General features: G+C 34.9%; 1 protein-coding gene across 2 annotated transcripts; it reads right to left on the reverse strand.

Annotated features, from left to right (window-relative positions):
* Positions 1-2,624: 2,624 nt before the first annotated feature.
* On the reverse strand, positions 2,625-16,401 carry C4H8orf89 (chromosome 4 C8orf89 homolog). Of its 2 annotated transcripts, XR_014144223.1 has the most exons (5): positions 12,471-16,401; positions 10,323-10,476; positions 7,221-8,354; positions 4,829-4,864; positions 2,743-2,881 (listed from the first exon to the last, which is right to left on the reverse strand). XR_014144223.1 is itself a non-coding variant. In XM_081816124.1 (4 exons), the coding sequence occupies exons 1-4, from the start codon at positions 12,595-12,597 to the stop codon at positions 2,742-2,744; spliced, it is 477 nt and encodes a 158-aa protein (XP_081672250.1). In that variant the 5' UTR covers positions 12,598-16,401; the 3' UTR covers positions 2,625-2,741. The 2 variants fall into 2 exon arrangements, 1 of the variants encoding a protein (XP_081672250.1); XM_081816124.1 differs by lacking the exon at positions 4,829-4,864 and having other exon boundaries at positions 2,625-2,881; positions 7,221-7,276.
* Positions 16,402-16,854: the final 453 nt, after the last annotated feature.

A 16,854-nucleotide genomic window follows, 5' to 3' on the forward strand; every position in this document is an offset into this window, starting at 1 on the left:
GTATCTTTGGGGTAAATACCCAGTAGTGCAATTGCTGGATCATGTGGTAGCTCTATTTTCAACTTTTTGAGGAACCTCCATACAGTTTTCCAGAGTGGCTGCACCAGCTTGCATTCCCACCAACAGTGTAGGAGGGTTCCCTCAAATAAATTTAAGTTTTTAAAAAATTATTATTCCATCAAGTTTATGTATATGGGCTTTGAATCCTAGTAGGATAGAATTCTAGCTCTCCTGTTTTCTAGCTAGAGATCCAGTGTAAAACAAAAACCCTTTATTTACTTCATTTATAAAACAGCAAAAACATCACTTACCTACTTTTTAGGGTTTTCCTAATGCTTGCAAAGTAATATTAAACGTTGAGAGTACATAATAGGAGCTCAATAAATGAAATCCATTTGATAATCAAAGATGTTTAGAAGTGCTCATCCAAATAAGAGTTCATCAAATTTTTGTTTGAGAGTACCTTTTCTCCTGTTTCCCATTTCTCAAATCACTGACCACACTTGGAGTAGTTGGTCAGAAGATAGAAAAAGTACAGGTAATATCTAAGTCATTCTCCTTTGAAATTCAGAAGTAAGCACAAACATATCCACATACGTTTACTTGGTTATCTTCCAGGAATGAATGCATTGTGATAATGCATACAAACACATACATATTCATAATGTATTTTACACATTAATATAAAGCATTCAAGGACATGGAACATGTTCATTCTCCTGCATCTATTTTTGCTTTCTTCCTATTTCCTCCCATCCCTTAAGAATTTGGGCTCTCTTCTCTCTCTACTTTTTTTTATCAGGAGAAACACAGGCCTTGCTAGGCAAATGTTTCTCCAAGTTCTAGTTCTTGTCAGTATCTTTTTCTGGAACTAGACACCTGCTTCCAACCACCTATTTGGCATCTCCGTCCTGATGGCACCCTAAACTGACTATACCCAAAGTTGCATTCATTATCTTATTCCCCCGCCAAATAGGACCTCCTTCAGAGAATCTTATGTTTAAGATTGGAAATGAGATGGTTTTGACTCTTCCTCTCCTGATACCCTATGCTAATCAGTTAATTTGAAGTCCTTTGCCATGATGTCTTAATTACCTAGTCTCTCCTTCCCATTCCCGTTTCTACCTTTCTACTGAGAGATTCTTACCTCAATTTTTATAACAACCTCCTAAATGCTTTCCCTACTCCAGCCCCCTCCCGTTACAACCTGGCCTACCAACACATTATACACAACACATTGTGAAACTTCCTCAATCACAAACGCAATAATTTACTTTCATTCTCAAAATCTGGCCATTGTGAAACAGGAAATATAAACTCAGGCTTGGCATCTGAGGTTCCCTACCAGGTGTCATCAGGTTATCTTTTGAGCCCTATCGTCTTTGATTCTTTTGACTCTGAGGGTGTATAAATGAATGGCCCCACAAAGGCAGATCTAGTTTGCACGTGTAATTTTCTTTGACCCACACATGATTCTATACATTTGGAATTAGTTGCTTATTTCACGTAGTTGCTAACTTTACACATTGCCACATGACACAAAGCTAGGCAGTGAGTGGCCTCTTAAATGGAGAAACATGCCCTGGTTCACCATAGCCTTCATCTGATGGGTGCTCTACCACTCGATCTGGTCCTGGCTGGGTGCCTGTAAGCACGTGAATTTATGACACTTGCCCTATGCTACCTAGTGCCCCAGCCAAATGTATCATTCCCAAATGCACAGCATGTCTCTGCTTATGTTATTCCATCTTTCTAGAAATGCCCTCTCCCTCCATCTTTCCTGTCTTTAAGGTTCATTTCAAACACTGTTACCTTCTGTGAAGCTTTCTTTGACCACCCCAATGGATGTTACTGCCCTGTTTTTGAACCTCTGTAACACTTTGTGGTTCTCTTATGGCCTATATCCCACTCTTCACTGGATCAGTCATTGGTATCCTTGATTTCTTCCCATATCTCAGGGAGGTGTATTGATGGGTGCTTGTCCCCCACTCCTCAAGGCTTTCTGAAAGAGGGGTTTTCCTCTTGACCTAGACCTTCCTTCCTCCTCCCTACAGAGATGGAGCAAGTTTCCATCTCTCCCCTCTGGGGATCTTCCTGTCCACACAGTAGAAATGCCTTGCTCTACTTGGCAGGAAAGGCCCTGACGTGGTGGGTGAGCTTGTCAGTAATGACTGAATGTGTACATTTGTCCAATTCTGAAGTTCAGGATTAGGAGGACCACTGTTGCCACACATCTAAGACAGGATTTTCCTTCCAGGTTTTACCAGCAAACAAAGCTATATTTTTATCTGCTTGAATACTTATCTCACAACTGTTTTCAAACTCAAGCAGGGAAAAGGAGGTGTTCTCATTGGACATCTCTAAGCCCAATAATGATTCACTCTGTCTTGAATCCTCTGCAGCAACTAGCAAAGTCATTCACTGTAAAGATAGGCACTCAAAACACATGTATCAAATTGAATCAAAGGGTATAATCAATATGTATAAAATTCATGGAATATAATTTCTCCTATGTCATGTCCCCATAAACCATAACTTAAATGTCTTTTTGTAGATGTTAAAGAAATGCAAATGATTCTGTATATTACATAAAATATTTATTTCTTATTTACATTTCCATTTTTATGTAAATCATTGCACATAATATTACATATCAAAAAAAAGAAAAAGAAAGGAAAAGATATATAAACCTTAGACATCAGTGAAGAAAGCATTGCACCATGTGATACTTATCAGCAGTCTCACGGGTCTCGTTTCTTGCTCTTTTTGGATTTTCTAGTAGTTTCTTGACGAATGGTATCATACTCCAATATGGCCATTTTGGAAAGTCTCTGTAAGTATTGAGATGATGCTCCAGCAAGAGGATCGCTGAAGCCAGAACCTGTGAAGAAAAAGAAATCAACTATTAAAATTAAGCACACTGAAATGATATTCTCTAAAATACAGGGCAAACAAAATCTCTCTTCCTCAAATGACCATTAAACACTGCTAGTTCTTGATATATTACATTAGTTGAAGTAAAAATAGAAAATATTTACTTTCTAAAGTGATTGTGATGTCAAGTCATCTCAAAAATATTTAACTAGGGGTGCCTGGGTGGCTCAGTCGGTTGGGCGTCTGACTCTTGATTTGGTTCAGATTATGATCTCAGGGTCATGGGATCGAGCCCTGCATAGGGCTCCACTCAGCAGGGGGCAGGAGGGGTCTGCTTGAGATTCTCTCTCCCTCTCCCTCTGCCTCTCCCCCCACTCATGCTCTCTCTCTAATAAATAAATAAGTCTTTTTTTAAAATGTAACTAAAAAATCCTATAATACTCATATTTAATTATATAAAACTAAATCTGAGTCTATAATGTACTTTTTAAAACATGGGATGGCTGTGGAATTTATTCCAAAGCAAAAGAAACAGTTTCCAAAAATAATTAACTTGTTTCATACCTTATATGTTCATCAAGTTATTTTCTCCAAATATACCATTTCTCATAAATGCTAAGTTTAGTAAAATAGTAAAACTGTAAAGGAAAATGAATCATTCACTAACTGAACAGCATACTCAAGTTTCTATTATAGAGTGGTAGTAATAATAGTAGTAGATAACATATATCAAATGATCTCTCTGTGCCAAGTACTTATATTTATTTCACCCACACAACACTATGAAGTAGGCATTTAGTACTCTCTTAGACCACAGATATAAAAAGAAGGTTTAGTGGGGCTAAAAAACTTGCCCAAGGGCAAAGGATTTGAATCCAGATTCATCAAATTCAAACTTCCCATGCAATCACTACATATTGCCCTAAATATGTAAAGATGTATAAATACTTCTATTTTGAAACATATAAAACTTTGAAAATAATGTACTGATTCAAACTGTTTTAAAATATTATTTAATTTCAAAACAGTTAAGTGTCAAAAAAAGCTATCTACAATTCTCCAGTGTGGTTATTTTTGGTTTGTTTTGTTATTTGAGTGCATAACATAAGTAGGAAGTTCAGAGAAAGACAGAGGGTAGAGGGAAAGAATATGATCGGGATACTGGTTCTTAGCAGTACAATGACCCTGACACTTAGAAAAACTCTCTGGCTACAAATTAACTGGATTCTAGATATTAACCAAATGTCAAAAAGTTTCAAAAAACTTCAAAACTTTATACAAACCAATACAATTAAGTTGGAAGTTGTTAACAATAAGATAAATTTAAAATCCTCAAATAGTTAGAAATTTATACACACATTTTAGATTATTCATCAGTCAAAAAAGAAATCATAATAAACATTAAATTATTTGTAACTAAATGATAATGAAAATATTACAAAACTTCTGTGATGCAGCAAAAGTTATACATAGAGAGGTTTATACCCTAAATTCCTATGTTAGAAAAGAAGGCTTAAAAATTAATAAGTTAGGTATAAGATATACATTAGGAAAAAAATAAACCCAAAGAACATAGAAGAAAAAGATAATACAGGAAAGAGAAGAAATCAATGAAGTAGAAAACAAATTTACAATAAGAAAGATTTTTTAGAAGATGAGTTCTTCATTGAAGATAAAAATAAAGAAGAAAAGTCTCTGGGGAGATTAATTAAGAAAAAAAGGCAGAAGGCACAAATAAATAACACTAAAAGAAGAGGGACACGTAGAGCATGTGACTCTTGATCTCAGGGTTGTGAGTTCTAGCCCCACATTGGGTGTAGAGATTACTTATAAATAAAATCTTTAAAAAAAAAAGAAGAGGGATAGAAGTACAGATAAAACAAAAACTAAACTTTATGCCAATATACCTGAAAATTTAGACAAAATGCAAAAAATTTTAGAAAATATAACTTACCAAAATTGATTGAAGAATTAGAATGCCTGAAAAATCCTAAAATTAAAATGATTGAATCAATATTAAAATAATAATTCTTGCCTTGCTGTCTGTTTTGTTTGATGTTAGTGTAGCTACACAATCTTTCTTTTTATTAATGTTTGCATGATTTGTATTTTTCCAACCTCACACTTTTGATCTTTCTTGCCCTTAAGTTTAAGGTATGCCTCTTGCAAACAACATACAGTTATTTTTCTCATTCTGATACTTTGTTTTTTCATTGAAATATTTAGTCTGCTTATATCTAATGTAATTGTTGTTATGTTTAATTTTAAATCTTCAATCTTGCTAATTGTTTTCTATTTGTCCTATATGTTTTATGTTTCCTTTTTCCTCCTTTCTTGTCCTCTTCTGAAATGATCAAGTGTTTTCTCACTTTATATTTCCCCTCTCTATTAGCTTGCTACTTGTATTATTTTATTATTCTTTTATTGGTTACCATACAGATTATCACATGTCTCTGTGACACATTACAATCTACTTTACATTAGTTATTTTACCATTTTTCAAATAATGCGAGTATCTTACAATACTTCAACTCCACGTATGCCCCATCCTACCTGTGTGCTACTATTGTCAAGTATTTTATTTCTACACAGATTTTAAACTTCATAATACTACAGTTACTGCTTCTCATTCTTTTTCAAGTTGTTGTACTTCCTTTTTGTATAATTTCTTCCTTAATATTTTTTAGTGAAGCTCTGCAGACAATAAACTCTCTCAACTTCTACTTGAATGAAAATGTATTTGTTTCACTTTTACTTTTAAGGGTATTTTCACTGGGTATCCAATTCAAGTTTGGCAGTTATCTCTTTTTAGCCCTTGAAAATGCTATTCCACTTTCTTCTTGCTTCCATTGTCTACACTTAAAAAGTCAGTTGTATGTCTTACCATTGCACCTTTGAAGGTAACATATCTTTTCTCTGTTTTCTTGTTTTGTGTGTGTTTTTTTAACTTAGTCTTTTTATTATGATGTGCCTAGCTATGGTTTTCTTTGTTTCTATCCTGCTGAGGGCTCACAGAACTTCTTGTATTGTTGGCTTTGTATTTTTCATCAAAACTGGGAACTTATCAGCCAGTATGTAAATATTGTTTCTGTCCTACCTTGTTTATACTGGAATTAGAATTACACATGTGTGAAGCAGGTTTACCTTGTCACATAATGACTTGCACACTCTCTTCTGTATTATCTTTTTTCTCCCTTCACTTTAATTGGGTATTTTCTAATGATCTTTCATTTTACAAATCCTTTCATCTGTTGCTTTCCATTTCTCCCCCAACTTTATTGCAGTATATTTCACAAATAAAAGTTGTATATATTTAAGGTTTACAACACAATGACTTGATATACGTATATATTATGAAATGATTACCACAATTAAGTTAATTAACACATCCATCACCTCACATAGTTATCTTTTCTGGGAAAGTAACTGGGTTCTCATCTGGGAAGATGAGAACACTTGAGACCTATTCTCTTAGCAGATTTCAGTATACAATTCAGTATTATTAACTATAGTCACCATGCTGTACATTGGATCCCCAGAACTTATTCCTCTTAGAACTGTAATTTTGTATCAACATCTCCCCATTTGCCCCACTCAAAACCCTGGTAACCACCATTCTATTCTGTATGTTCGACTTTTTTTTTTTTTTTTTTAAGATTCCACATATAAGTGATTGATTCCATTAGGAACAAAGTCTCATGCAGCATTCATCTTTCTCTGTCTGGCTTATTTCACTAAGCATAATGCCCTGTGTGTTTAACCATATTGTCACAAACAACAGATTTCCTTTTTTACTGCTATATAATATAGGTATCCCAGCTTTTCAAAAGTTCATGTTAAGCCATTTTACTTCTATGAAAGATCTACATTAGTATCTGTTTTTGCTAACTGCCAAGAAATCCAATAAAGATTTTTCACTTTGATTTTAAAAAGGTAAAAACTGAAAATAGCGTTCAGTGTTTGTTTTGCAGCGAGCCATTATAGAGGTAGCATGCACCCTGAACAGTGAGGGTGGCACCATCAAGCTCCTTCCTGAACTACACTCAGCATCAAGCTGCCACAGCTTTCAAAAATTTCAAAGGTCAGAAACTCAAAGCAAGACTAGTATGCAGGCCATGCAATGGCCCACATGAGAGATGATGAGGGACTATCCCAAGGTCCTGAGATAATAAAGGTGTGTGTATAGTGAACATAACATCCACTTCGTTTATAAAATAAACAAAGCTTAAAAGAAACTTTAAAAAGAACAAAGCAGTTAAATCAGTGGAAAGAAAGGAAGTTAAAAAGAATAAGTATGAGACAACCTCATAAGACATGTGGCAGGAGAAAAAAATGAGCCAACTTACTCTTTGGTTTCTCCTGAAGTGGTACCACAGTGCAGGCCTTCTTAGTCTTCCTTATCCTAAAATTACATATTATCATAAAATCACTTTTACATAAACCCAGGGTACGTTAATTTAAAAAATACAATAAGAGACAAGAAGCTGCTTTCAGCAAAACTCACTTGGTGAAGGACATCACATGGAAAGTAAATAAACATTAAAGTAAACTCATTCCATCATAACCAATCCAATCAGAAGCAGATAGGAACAACCCAACGTTTCAGTTTTTGCTAATAAATTTTACCTGTAGGTAAGTGTTATGTCTAACTTTTCCCATATTTATCTTTATCTTAACTTTCTCTAAGATTGATTCAGGGAATACTAAGAGGAAGGGAATCAAGATTAGATTAAGAGGGTATCTAGATAGGCCAATATCAACTATCGCCTACTTGTGCACATTTTACCTATTAACCACCACAATCTGAACTTTATCTTAATTAACTTCTGTTCCTACTGGAACAGACCTACATAACAAGTGGGCTATTAGAGGAAGTATGTCTTGACCGAACCTGCTATAGGTGAGATAATCTATAAGAATTGCAAATTTCCTGTAACTATATTAAACTTTAGAAGTCAGCCGGAACTCTTAAATGCCCTTCACTTCTAGGATTACTACTATAGTTATATTACCAGAGCGTGCCTTGAGAGTCACTGAAAGTGTATGATTATAGTTAAAGAAATTTGAGGGGCGCCTGGATGGCTCAGTTGGTTAAGCGACTGCCTTTGGCTCAGGTCATGATCCCGGGGTCCTGGGATTGAGCCCCGCATTGGGCTCCCCCTGCTCTGCAGGGAGCCTGCTTCTCCCTCTCTCTCTGCCTGCCACTCCCCGTGCTTGGGCTCTCTCTCTCTCTCTGTGTCAAATAAATAAATAAAAAATCTTTTAAAAAAAAGAAGTTTGAAAAAACAAACTTTTATCAGCATTTTAAAAATAAATATTCACATATGGAGGGAAAAGAGGGGGTAAGGGGCTGTACACAAGACAAACAAAAATGCGTTACTTTCCTGGTTTGCCATGGCTGTTCATTCACGGGGCGCTGTGCAATATGCAGAGGAGAATAAAATACTTGCACGCAATTCGACATGTTCTCACTAGACTGGCTAAAATAAAGACACTTGTTTCAAAAACAGGGAAAAGAACTAACATTTACGTTTGCCAAGCACTTCATAAACATTATGGCACATAGCCACCACTCTTCCACTTTGTATATGAACAACACTTGTCATAACATGAATTTAATATATTCAAATTATCCTTCACTGGCTAGGTAAATTCACACTCAAGTCGATGTAAAATGGCGAGGAATCATTTCACAAACAGCCAAATTGCAAATGAAAAAAACGAAAAAACTGAAATAGAGCGAAAACAGTAGGAAGCAAAAGGAAGATTAAGAGGTAGTTGGGCTAATTTAGGGGGTGCTTTCTGGGTTTCCAGTTTCTTAAAGATGAGCATATGCAATGAAAGAAGGGTAACAAGCCTGATCTGTACTGAGACAAGTCCATTGCCAGACCCAGCCCTACACCCTCCTCAGAGAGCCCTGAGACTCCCGATTAAAATGACAAGGGTGAGGGGACTGTTAGGGACAAGGGTGTCTCCGTAAGGATGGAAAGTCACTGTCCTTAAGTAGGTTTTATACTTCATGTTCCCAACTGTCTCTGTTCTTTCTACATCCCTGCCATCCCTCCTCTGTACCTGTTACCATCTACTCCACTAGCAACTCGCTCACTCTCTTCCACCATCCCTGATTCTGCCTTATTTCATTATAATCTCATGGAAGAAAGAGTAATTTTGCTTTTTATATTTTTACAGCTTGGAAATCTGTCCTCAGATAATATTAAGAATGATAGGGAGTGGTTAAATAAACTATGGATCCATTAATGAGATACAATGTAACCAGTAAAGACTGTTTGAAGATTATGCAGTGACATGAAAAGAATGACTATGTGTAATAATAAGTTAAAAAGGCAAAATAAAAAATTGTAAGTACACTAAAATCATAGTGAAAACAAAAGTCCCCAAAAATGAAGAAGAAAAGAAGAGAATGAACACCCAACAATAAAAATGGATATGTTAGGATGGGTAAATTATCGAAATATTGTTTATCTTTTTTTCTCCAAATTTTCTGCGAAGTTCTTATCTATTTTCATAATTTCATAAATTATGCACAACTTTTCATTTTTAGTGTATTTTCATATGACCAAAACTTATTTCAAGAGTAATTAACAAGAACAATAATACTAGTAGGAAACTCAGTAAGTATATTTTAAAACTCCTATATTTGTGTGCTGTGTGTAACTGGCTGACTTTAAAGCTCAAGGAATATGAAAATACCAATTTTCCCCTAAGGAGAGTAGCAACTCAGACTACTATAAATGAATCATCTTTTTTTTTAGGCTGGCAAAGTGAACAAGTCCTGGACATTCGATAAATCCCTGATGAATAAATAGATAAACCAAAGCAGCCACCAAATAGAATATGAGACTGTCTTACTAACTTATAGATCCCTTTGGAGAAAGGGGTTTTCTTTTAACAGTATGTCAGCCAGTCTGATTTATAAAAAGGAAGGTAATTATGATAATGGTTTTAAATGCCAATATTCAAAGTGAGTGGGACTTTTCTTTGACAGACTCCTTGTCCAATTGTCAGCGCAATTCTTCATCACACTGTCATCTCATTTAGAACCTCCCCTCACACTACGTCAGTCAGACTAGAAACAAAACCCAAGGTACTATATTCAGCATACGGAAATCTGTTAATATTGCAGAGAGTTCATTTATTTTTATTGCTAAAAATTCCAATATTCTCATGGGCAATCCATACTAGGGCAACAAATATTTTTAAAAGGAAGTCCTTAAGTCCTTTCTGGCAATGTCCCTTGAAAACTGAGAAAAGGGCGTACTTGTCAAACCAAATAAAATTGCTACCTAGATTAAAACGTGAGATCCTTTATGAAAAAAATATCAGTGGGCAAGAAAGCCTTCAATTCACTAGGCAGAAAAACCTCTACCTTGAGCAGTATTACTACAGATACGAGTCGAACACAAGAGAACTGAAGAGCAATGGTCTACCTGACTGGAGGCATCTCGGTAGCAGCATGAAGCAGTCTTGGATGAACTTCCAGTAGAGGTGAACTTACACTTTTTGGGCAACTCTGCAGTCCTGGTAAATACGGCATTTTGACACATTCTTTGAACTCTTCTAGACCAAATGCTGTGGTATATTCTAATTAAAAATAGTATCATAATCAATGGTATTAATTCTTTTTTTTTTTTTTTAAGATTCTTTTTATTTATTTTTCAACAGAGAGAGAGACAGCGAGAGAGGGAACACAAGCAGGGGGAGTGGGAGAGGGAGAAGCAGGCTTCCCGCTGAGCAGGGAGTCCGATGCGGGACTCGATCCCAGGACCCCGGGATCATGTCCTGAGCTGAAGGCAGACGCCTAACGACTGAGCCACCCAGGTACCCCAATGGTATTAATTCTTGATGAAATGTATATAACTTCTTTTACCACATACTAAAATGCATAATACAATATACTTAATCAGTCATTAAGTAAAGAAAATAAAGCTACTGTAATTTATCTAGTATCTTTCCCAAGAGAATACCTTTCAATTCCTACCATAGGGATTGTAGGGAAGAGTTGATTCAGGGGCTGATTAAGAAGTAGAACAAGGAAAAAGGACAGCTTCACAGATCTCCCACAGTTGTCACTGTCCTCCGCCCTCATTATTTTATATAATTAGAATTTCCAGAATATTAAAGAAATTCACATTGAAAGAGTTTAAAAGCACTTTTAAGAGTCTTGTATTATCTGCTATTTTAAACCTTTCTACCTTCCTGCTTTTATGTAAATAAGAGGTATAAATACTTGATTATTGAGTTAGCAATGAGATATTAAAGAATTTTATTTCAGGCATTGATTTTAATTTTCTCAGGGGTGCCTGGGTGGCTCAGTTGCTTAAGTGTCTGCCTTCAGCTCAGGTCATGATCCCAAGGTCCTGGGATGGAGCCCCGCATTGGGCTCCCTGCTCAGTTGGGAGTTTGCTTCTCCCTCTCTCCTTTTCTCTCTGTTGCTCCCCCTGCTTGTTCTCTCTCTCTGTGAAATAAGTAAATAAATAAAATCTTAAAAAAATAATAATTTTCTCTCTGCAAAATTTCACACAAATCTATAAACACTAACATTGAAGCATCAAGATTGCTTCTCCTACTGACCTCACATAAAAGAGATTATCAAATTATTTAAAAACAAAACAAAACTTCAAAATGAAGGCAATAAATGGGCAAAAACAGATTAAGAAATTAAAGGTTCAGGTGATCATTAAACTAATTGTAGAGAATTGTCTCTTAAGCTTTCTCTACTAAGCAAGTCTAACACAGCAATAAAAATAGTATCTAATGGGACTGGAGTTATATTAAATGCTCCAAATGCTATTTTGCAACCTTTAATTTTTCTTCTTCTGGAAAAAAAAAAGTTTCTCCTGATCAAAAAACATACAAATTCTCTTTTCCGCAATTGTATTTGGGGGTAAAGGACAGATAAATTTATGTCTTCTGAGTGTCTTTAATGGGAATCTAGTGAAAAGTTGAAAAAATAGAGCAACACACTCAAAACCAGGAGCAATGAAATGGGTTGAGGAGTTTGGATTTTACTATTTTCAAGAATTACATCTCTATTTATAAAGCTGAAGGCAGAATTCAGCATAAACAAGAGATACAATTATAATTTGAAATTTGAAATATAAATTGAGACTAAGCTATTAATATATTCATACACATGTCAAAAGTCCTCAGATTAGTCTTCATTGAGCAACGGTAGAATATAAGATACTTTCCACATAATGTTTTGGTGAGAATTATGAATACAAAAAGATGCTGTTAAAGATTTGGCTTTCTTAAAACATAAAAACCAACTTGAGGTATTTAAAAACAAACACAATTTGTGAAAAGTAATATGACCCAACAGAGATAGCACTGCACTGATACCAAGAGAAGTAGTTCTTTAAAATTTGTTTCCATCATGATCTACAGAATTACATTAAAGTAAATTAATTTTAATTTGCTTCCATTTTTATTTTCCATAAACTTAGGATATTATCCTTCCATAAATGTTACAGAAATTATAAGATGTCTCCTGACTGCTTAAAAAAGTACATGTGTTTGTTTAAGGCACTATTTCTATATTTTCTTCAGTAAAATAATTGTAAAAATGAAGTTACCTTTCTTCATCTTTTGTGTTTCTAAAACTGCTTTCCTCCAACTACTCTCAAAAAGAAAACAACTGTCAAGGGAATTTCTGGTGACGTTAGAAGTAGCAAATTTGATTTCAGGAGAGAGAACTGGCATTTTTTCTTCTTCTTTCAACAGTGCTGATGAAAGTGAGATGCTGCTTCAGATTCAGGACACAAAATGAAAAAAAAAAGTATTTCAGAGATAGATATTTTTTCTAATTTGTTTTCCATCATATAGATTAAATACTAACATAGGCTTACATGGAAAGTTCACTTATAACATGTAAATACATATTCTTGGGATTTTAAAGTAAGAGGCCGTTAATAATAGAGCTAAAATTGGTAGTAAGAGTTTTTTCTTTTAAATATTTTAATAAGTTCTTTCAAATCCCTGGTCACAGATATTTAGGAATATAAAAAAAAAATTAAAGTCCAACAGCAAGTTATGGTGCACAAGACAAGAAAATGTTTAGGATTCTCTCAAATATATTACCGTTGCACACAATGACCAAGTGGGACTTATCTCTGGGATGAAAGGTTAGCTCAACACACAAAAATTAATGTGATATACCACTTTAACAGAATAAAGGATTAAAAAGTCACATGATCATCTCAATAGATGCAGAAAAAGCATTTGATAAAATTCAACACTCTTTCATGATAAAAACTCTCAGCAAACTAGGAATAGAGAGAAATTATCTCAACATAATAAAGGCATGTAAATCCCACAGTTAACGTCATACTCAGTGGTGAAGAATCAAAAGTTTTCCCTTTAAGATAAGGAATAAGGCAAGGATGACCACTCTTACCACTTCTATTCAACTATAAGTCCTAGCCAGAGCAATTAGGAAAGAAAAGGAGTCCAGACTGGAAAAGCAGCAGTAAAACTGTCCCTGTTTACAAATGTCATGATCTTAAATATGTGGAAAATCCTACAGACTCCAAAAAATCACTTGCACTTTTATACACTAACAATAAACTACCTGAAAAGGAAATTAGGAAAGCAATCCAATTTACAATAGCATCAGAAAGAATGAAATACTTAGGAATAAACTTAACTAAGCAGTGAAAAACTTATACACTGAAAAACACAATGAAAAATTAAAGAAGACACAAATGGAAAGATAGCCCATGTTCACAAATTAGAAAACTTAATTTTGTCAAAATAACCATACTACCAAAAATGATCTACAGACTCAATGCAACTGAAATCCCAATGGCATTTTTTTTTACAGAAATAGTAAAAAAATTTCAAAAATTCATATGGATTCACAAAGGACCCCAAATAGCCAAAACAATCTTGACAAAGAAGATCAAAGCTGGAAGGCAACAAACTTGCTAATTTCAAAATACATCACAAAGCTAAGGTAACCAAAACAATATGATAATGGTATAAAAACAGACACATAAACAACTGGAAGAATAGAATCCAGAAATAAATAGACATATACACAGTCAACTGACCTTTGACAAGGATGCCAAGGAGAACACAATAGGGGAAGGATAGTCTCTTTAACAAATAGCATTGGAAAAACTAGATATCCACATGTGAAAGAATGAAACTGAACCCTATCTTACACTACACACAAAAATCAACTCAAAATGGATTAAAGACTTAAACCTAAGACCTAAAAGTTAAAACTCCTATAAGAAAACATAGGGGAAAAGCTTCATGACATTGGTCTTGCAATGGTTTTATGGATATGATACCAACAGCACAGGAAACAAAAGCAAAAATAGACAAGTGGGACCTGCATCAAACTAAAGAGCTTCTGCACAGCAAAGAAAACAATCAACAGAGTGAAAAGGAAACCTATAGGCTGGGAAAAATATTTGCAAATCATATATCTGATAAGGGGTTAATATCCAAAATACATAACTCCAAAGCAAAAAACAAAACAACAACAAAACAAAACAAAAAAAACCCTAATAACCTGGTTTAAAAATAGGCTTAAAGACTTGAATAGACATTTCTCCAAAGAAGACATACAAATGGCCAACAGGTATATGAAAAGATACTCTGGCCAAGGTCAAAGAGGCCTGTGTTCTCCTCTAGGATTTTGAGGTTTCCTGTCTCACACTTAGGTCTTTCATCCATTTTGAATTTCTTTTTGTGTATGCTGTAAGAAAGTGGTCCAGTTTCATTCTTCTGTATGTTGCTCTCCAGTTTTCCCAACATCATTTGTTGAAGAGACTGTCTCTTTTCCATTGGATATTCTTTCCTGCTTTGTTGAAGGTTAGTTGACCGTATAGTTGTGGGTTCATTTCTGGGTTTTCTATTCTGTTCCATTGATCTATGCGTCTGTTTTTGTGTCAGTACTATATTGTCTTGATGACTACAGCTTTGTAATTTAGCTTGAAGTCCAGAATTGTGAAGCCTCCAGCTTTGCATTTCTTTTTCAAGGTTGCTTTGGCTATTCAGGGTCTTTTATGGTTCCATACAAATTTTAGGATTGTTTGTTCTAGCTCTGTGAAAAACGCTCGCGGTATTTTGATAGAGATTGCTTTAAATGTGTAGATTGTTTTGGGTAGTATAGACATTTTGACGATGTTTGTTCTTCCAATCCATGAGTATGGAATGTTTTTCCATTTCTTTGTGTCCTCTTCAATTTCTTTCATAAGTGTTCTATAGTTTTTACAGTATAAATCTTTTACCTCTTTGGTTAGGTTTATTCCCAGGTATCTTATTATTTTTGGTGCAATTACAAATGGGATTGATTCCTTGATTTCTTTTTCTGCTGCTTCATTATTGGTATACAGAAATGTTCCATCTACCCCTACTTTGCTGAGGGTTTTTATCAAGAATGGATGCTGTATTTTGTCAAATGCTTTCTCTGCATGTATTGAGAGGATCATAGGGTTCTTACCTTTTCTTTTATTAATGTGGTGTATCATGTTGATTGATTTGTGAATACTGAACCAACCCTGCAGCCCAGGAATAAATCCCACTTGGTCGTGGTGAAGAATTCTTTTAATGTATTGTTGGATTCAATTTGCTAGTATGTTCTTGAGAATTTTTGCATCCATGTTCATCAGGGATATTGGCCTGTGGTTCTCCTTTTTAGTGGGGTCTTTGTCTGGTTTTGGAATCAAAGTAATGCTGGCCTTGTAGAAGGAGTTTGGAAGTTTTCCTTCCATTTCTATCTTTTTGGAATAGTTTGAGAAGAATAGGTATTAACTTTTCTTCAACTTCTTACTAGACTAGTAAGTCTACTTCTAACTGACTAGACACACCACCAGAGGCAAAGAAAACAAAAGCAAAAATGAACTATTGGGATTTCATCAAGATAAAAAGCTTTTGCACAGTGAAGGAAACAATCAACAAAACTAAAAGGCAACTTATGGAATGGGAGAAGATATTTGCAAATGACTTATCTGAAAAAGGGCTAGTAACCAAAATCTATAAAGAACTTATCAAACTCAACACCCAAAAAACAAATAATCTGGGTAAGAAATGGGCAGAAGACATGAATAGGCACTTTTCCAAAGAAGACATCCAGATGGCTAACAGACACCTGAAAAGATGCTCAACATCACTCATCATCAGGAAATACAAACCAAAACCATGATGAGATGCCACCTCACAACTGTCAGAATGGCTAAAATTAACAAAAGAAACAACAGGTGTTGGCAAGGATGTGGAGAAACGGGAAACCTCTTGCACTGTTGGTGGGAATGCAAACTGGGGCAGCCACTTTGGAAAACAGTATGGAGGTTCCTCAAAAAGTTAAAAATAAAACTACCCTATGCTCCAGCAATTTTACTACTAGGTATTTACCCAAAAGATACAAAATACAGATTCAAAGGGGTACATGCACCCCGATGTTTATAGCAGCATTATCAACGATAGCCAAACTATGGAAAGAGCCCAAATGTCCATCAACTGATGGATAAAGAAGATGTGATGTAGATAGATAGATAGATAGTGTATATATATATATAGAGAGAGAGAGAGAATATATATATATAATGGAATATATTATAATATATCAAAAAGAATGAAATCTTGCCATTTGTAACAATGTGAATGGAGCTAAAGGGTATTATGCTAAGTGAAATAAGTCAGAGAAAGACAAATACCATATGATTTCACTCATCTGTGGAATTTAAGAAATGAAATAGATGAACATGGGGGGAGAGTAAAAAGAGAGAGGGAAACAACCCATAAGAGACTCTTAATGATAGAGAACAAACTGGGGTGATGGAGGGAAGTGGGTGGGGGGTGGGCTAGATGGGTGATGGGTATTAAGGAGGGCACTTGAAGTAATGAGCACTGGGTGTTGTATGTAAGTGATGAATCACCGAATTCTACTCCTAAAACCAATTATTGCACTATATGTTTAACTAGAATTTAAATAAAAATTTTTTAAAA

This window comes from Leptonychotes weddellii, chromosome 4, assembly GCF_054177405.1.
Source record: "Leptonychotes weddellii isolate Sample4059 chromosome 4, ASM5417740v2, whole genome shotgun sequence".
Taxonomy (NCBI): domain Eukaryota; kingdom Metazoa; phylum Chordata; class Mammalia; order Carnivora; family Phocidae; genus Leptonychotes; species Leptonychotes weddellii.

Excerpts from the sequence above, each read along its gene's own strand:
- C4H8orf89 (XM_081816124.1), bottom strand. The coding sequence starts at position 12,597 with ATGCCAGTTCTCTCTCCTGAAATCAAATTTGCTACTTCTAACGTCACC. Across the intron at positions 10,477-12,470 it reads AACACAAAAGATGAAGAAAG|AATATACCACAGCATTTGGT; the intron begins GTAACTTCATTT and ends ATTTTTAATTAG. Across the intron at positions 2,882-7,220 it reads ACTTCAGGAGAAACCAAAGA|GTTCTGGCTTCAGCGATCCT; the intron begins GTAAGTTGGCTC and ends TTTTCTTCACAG.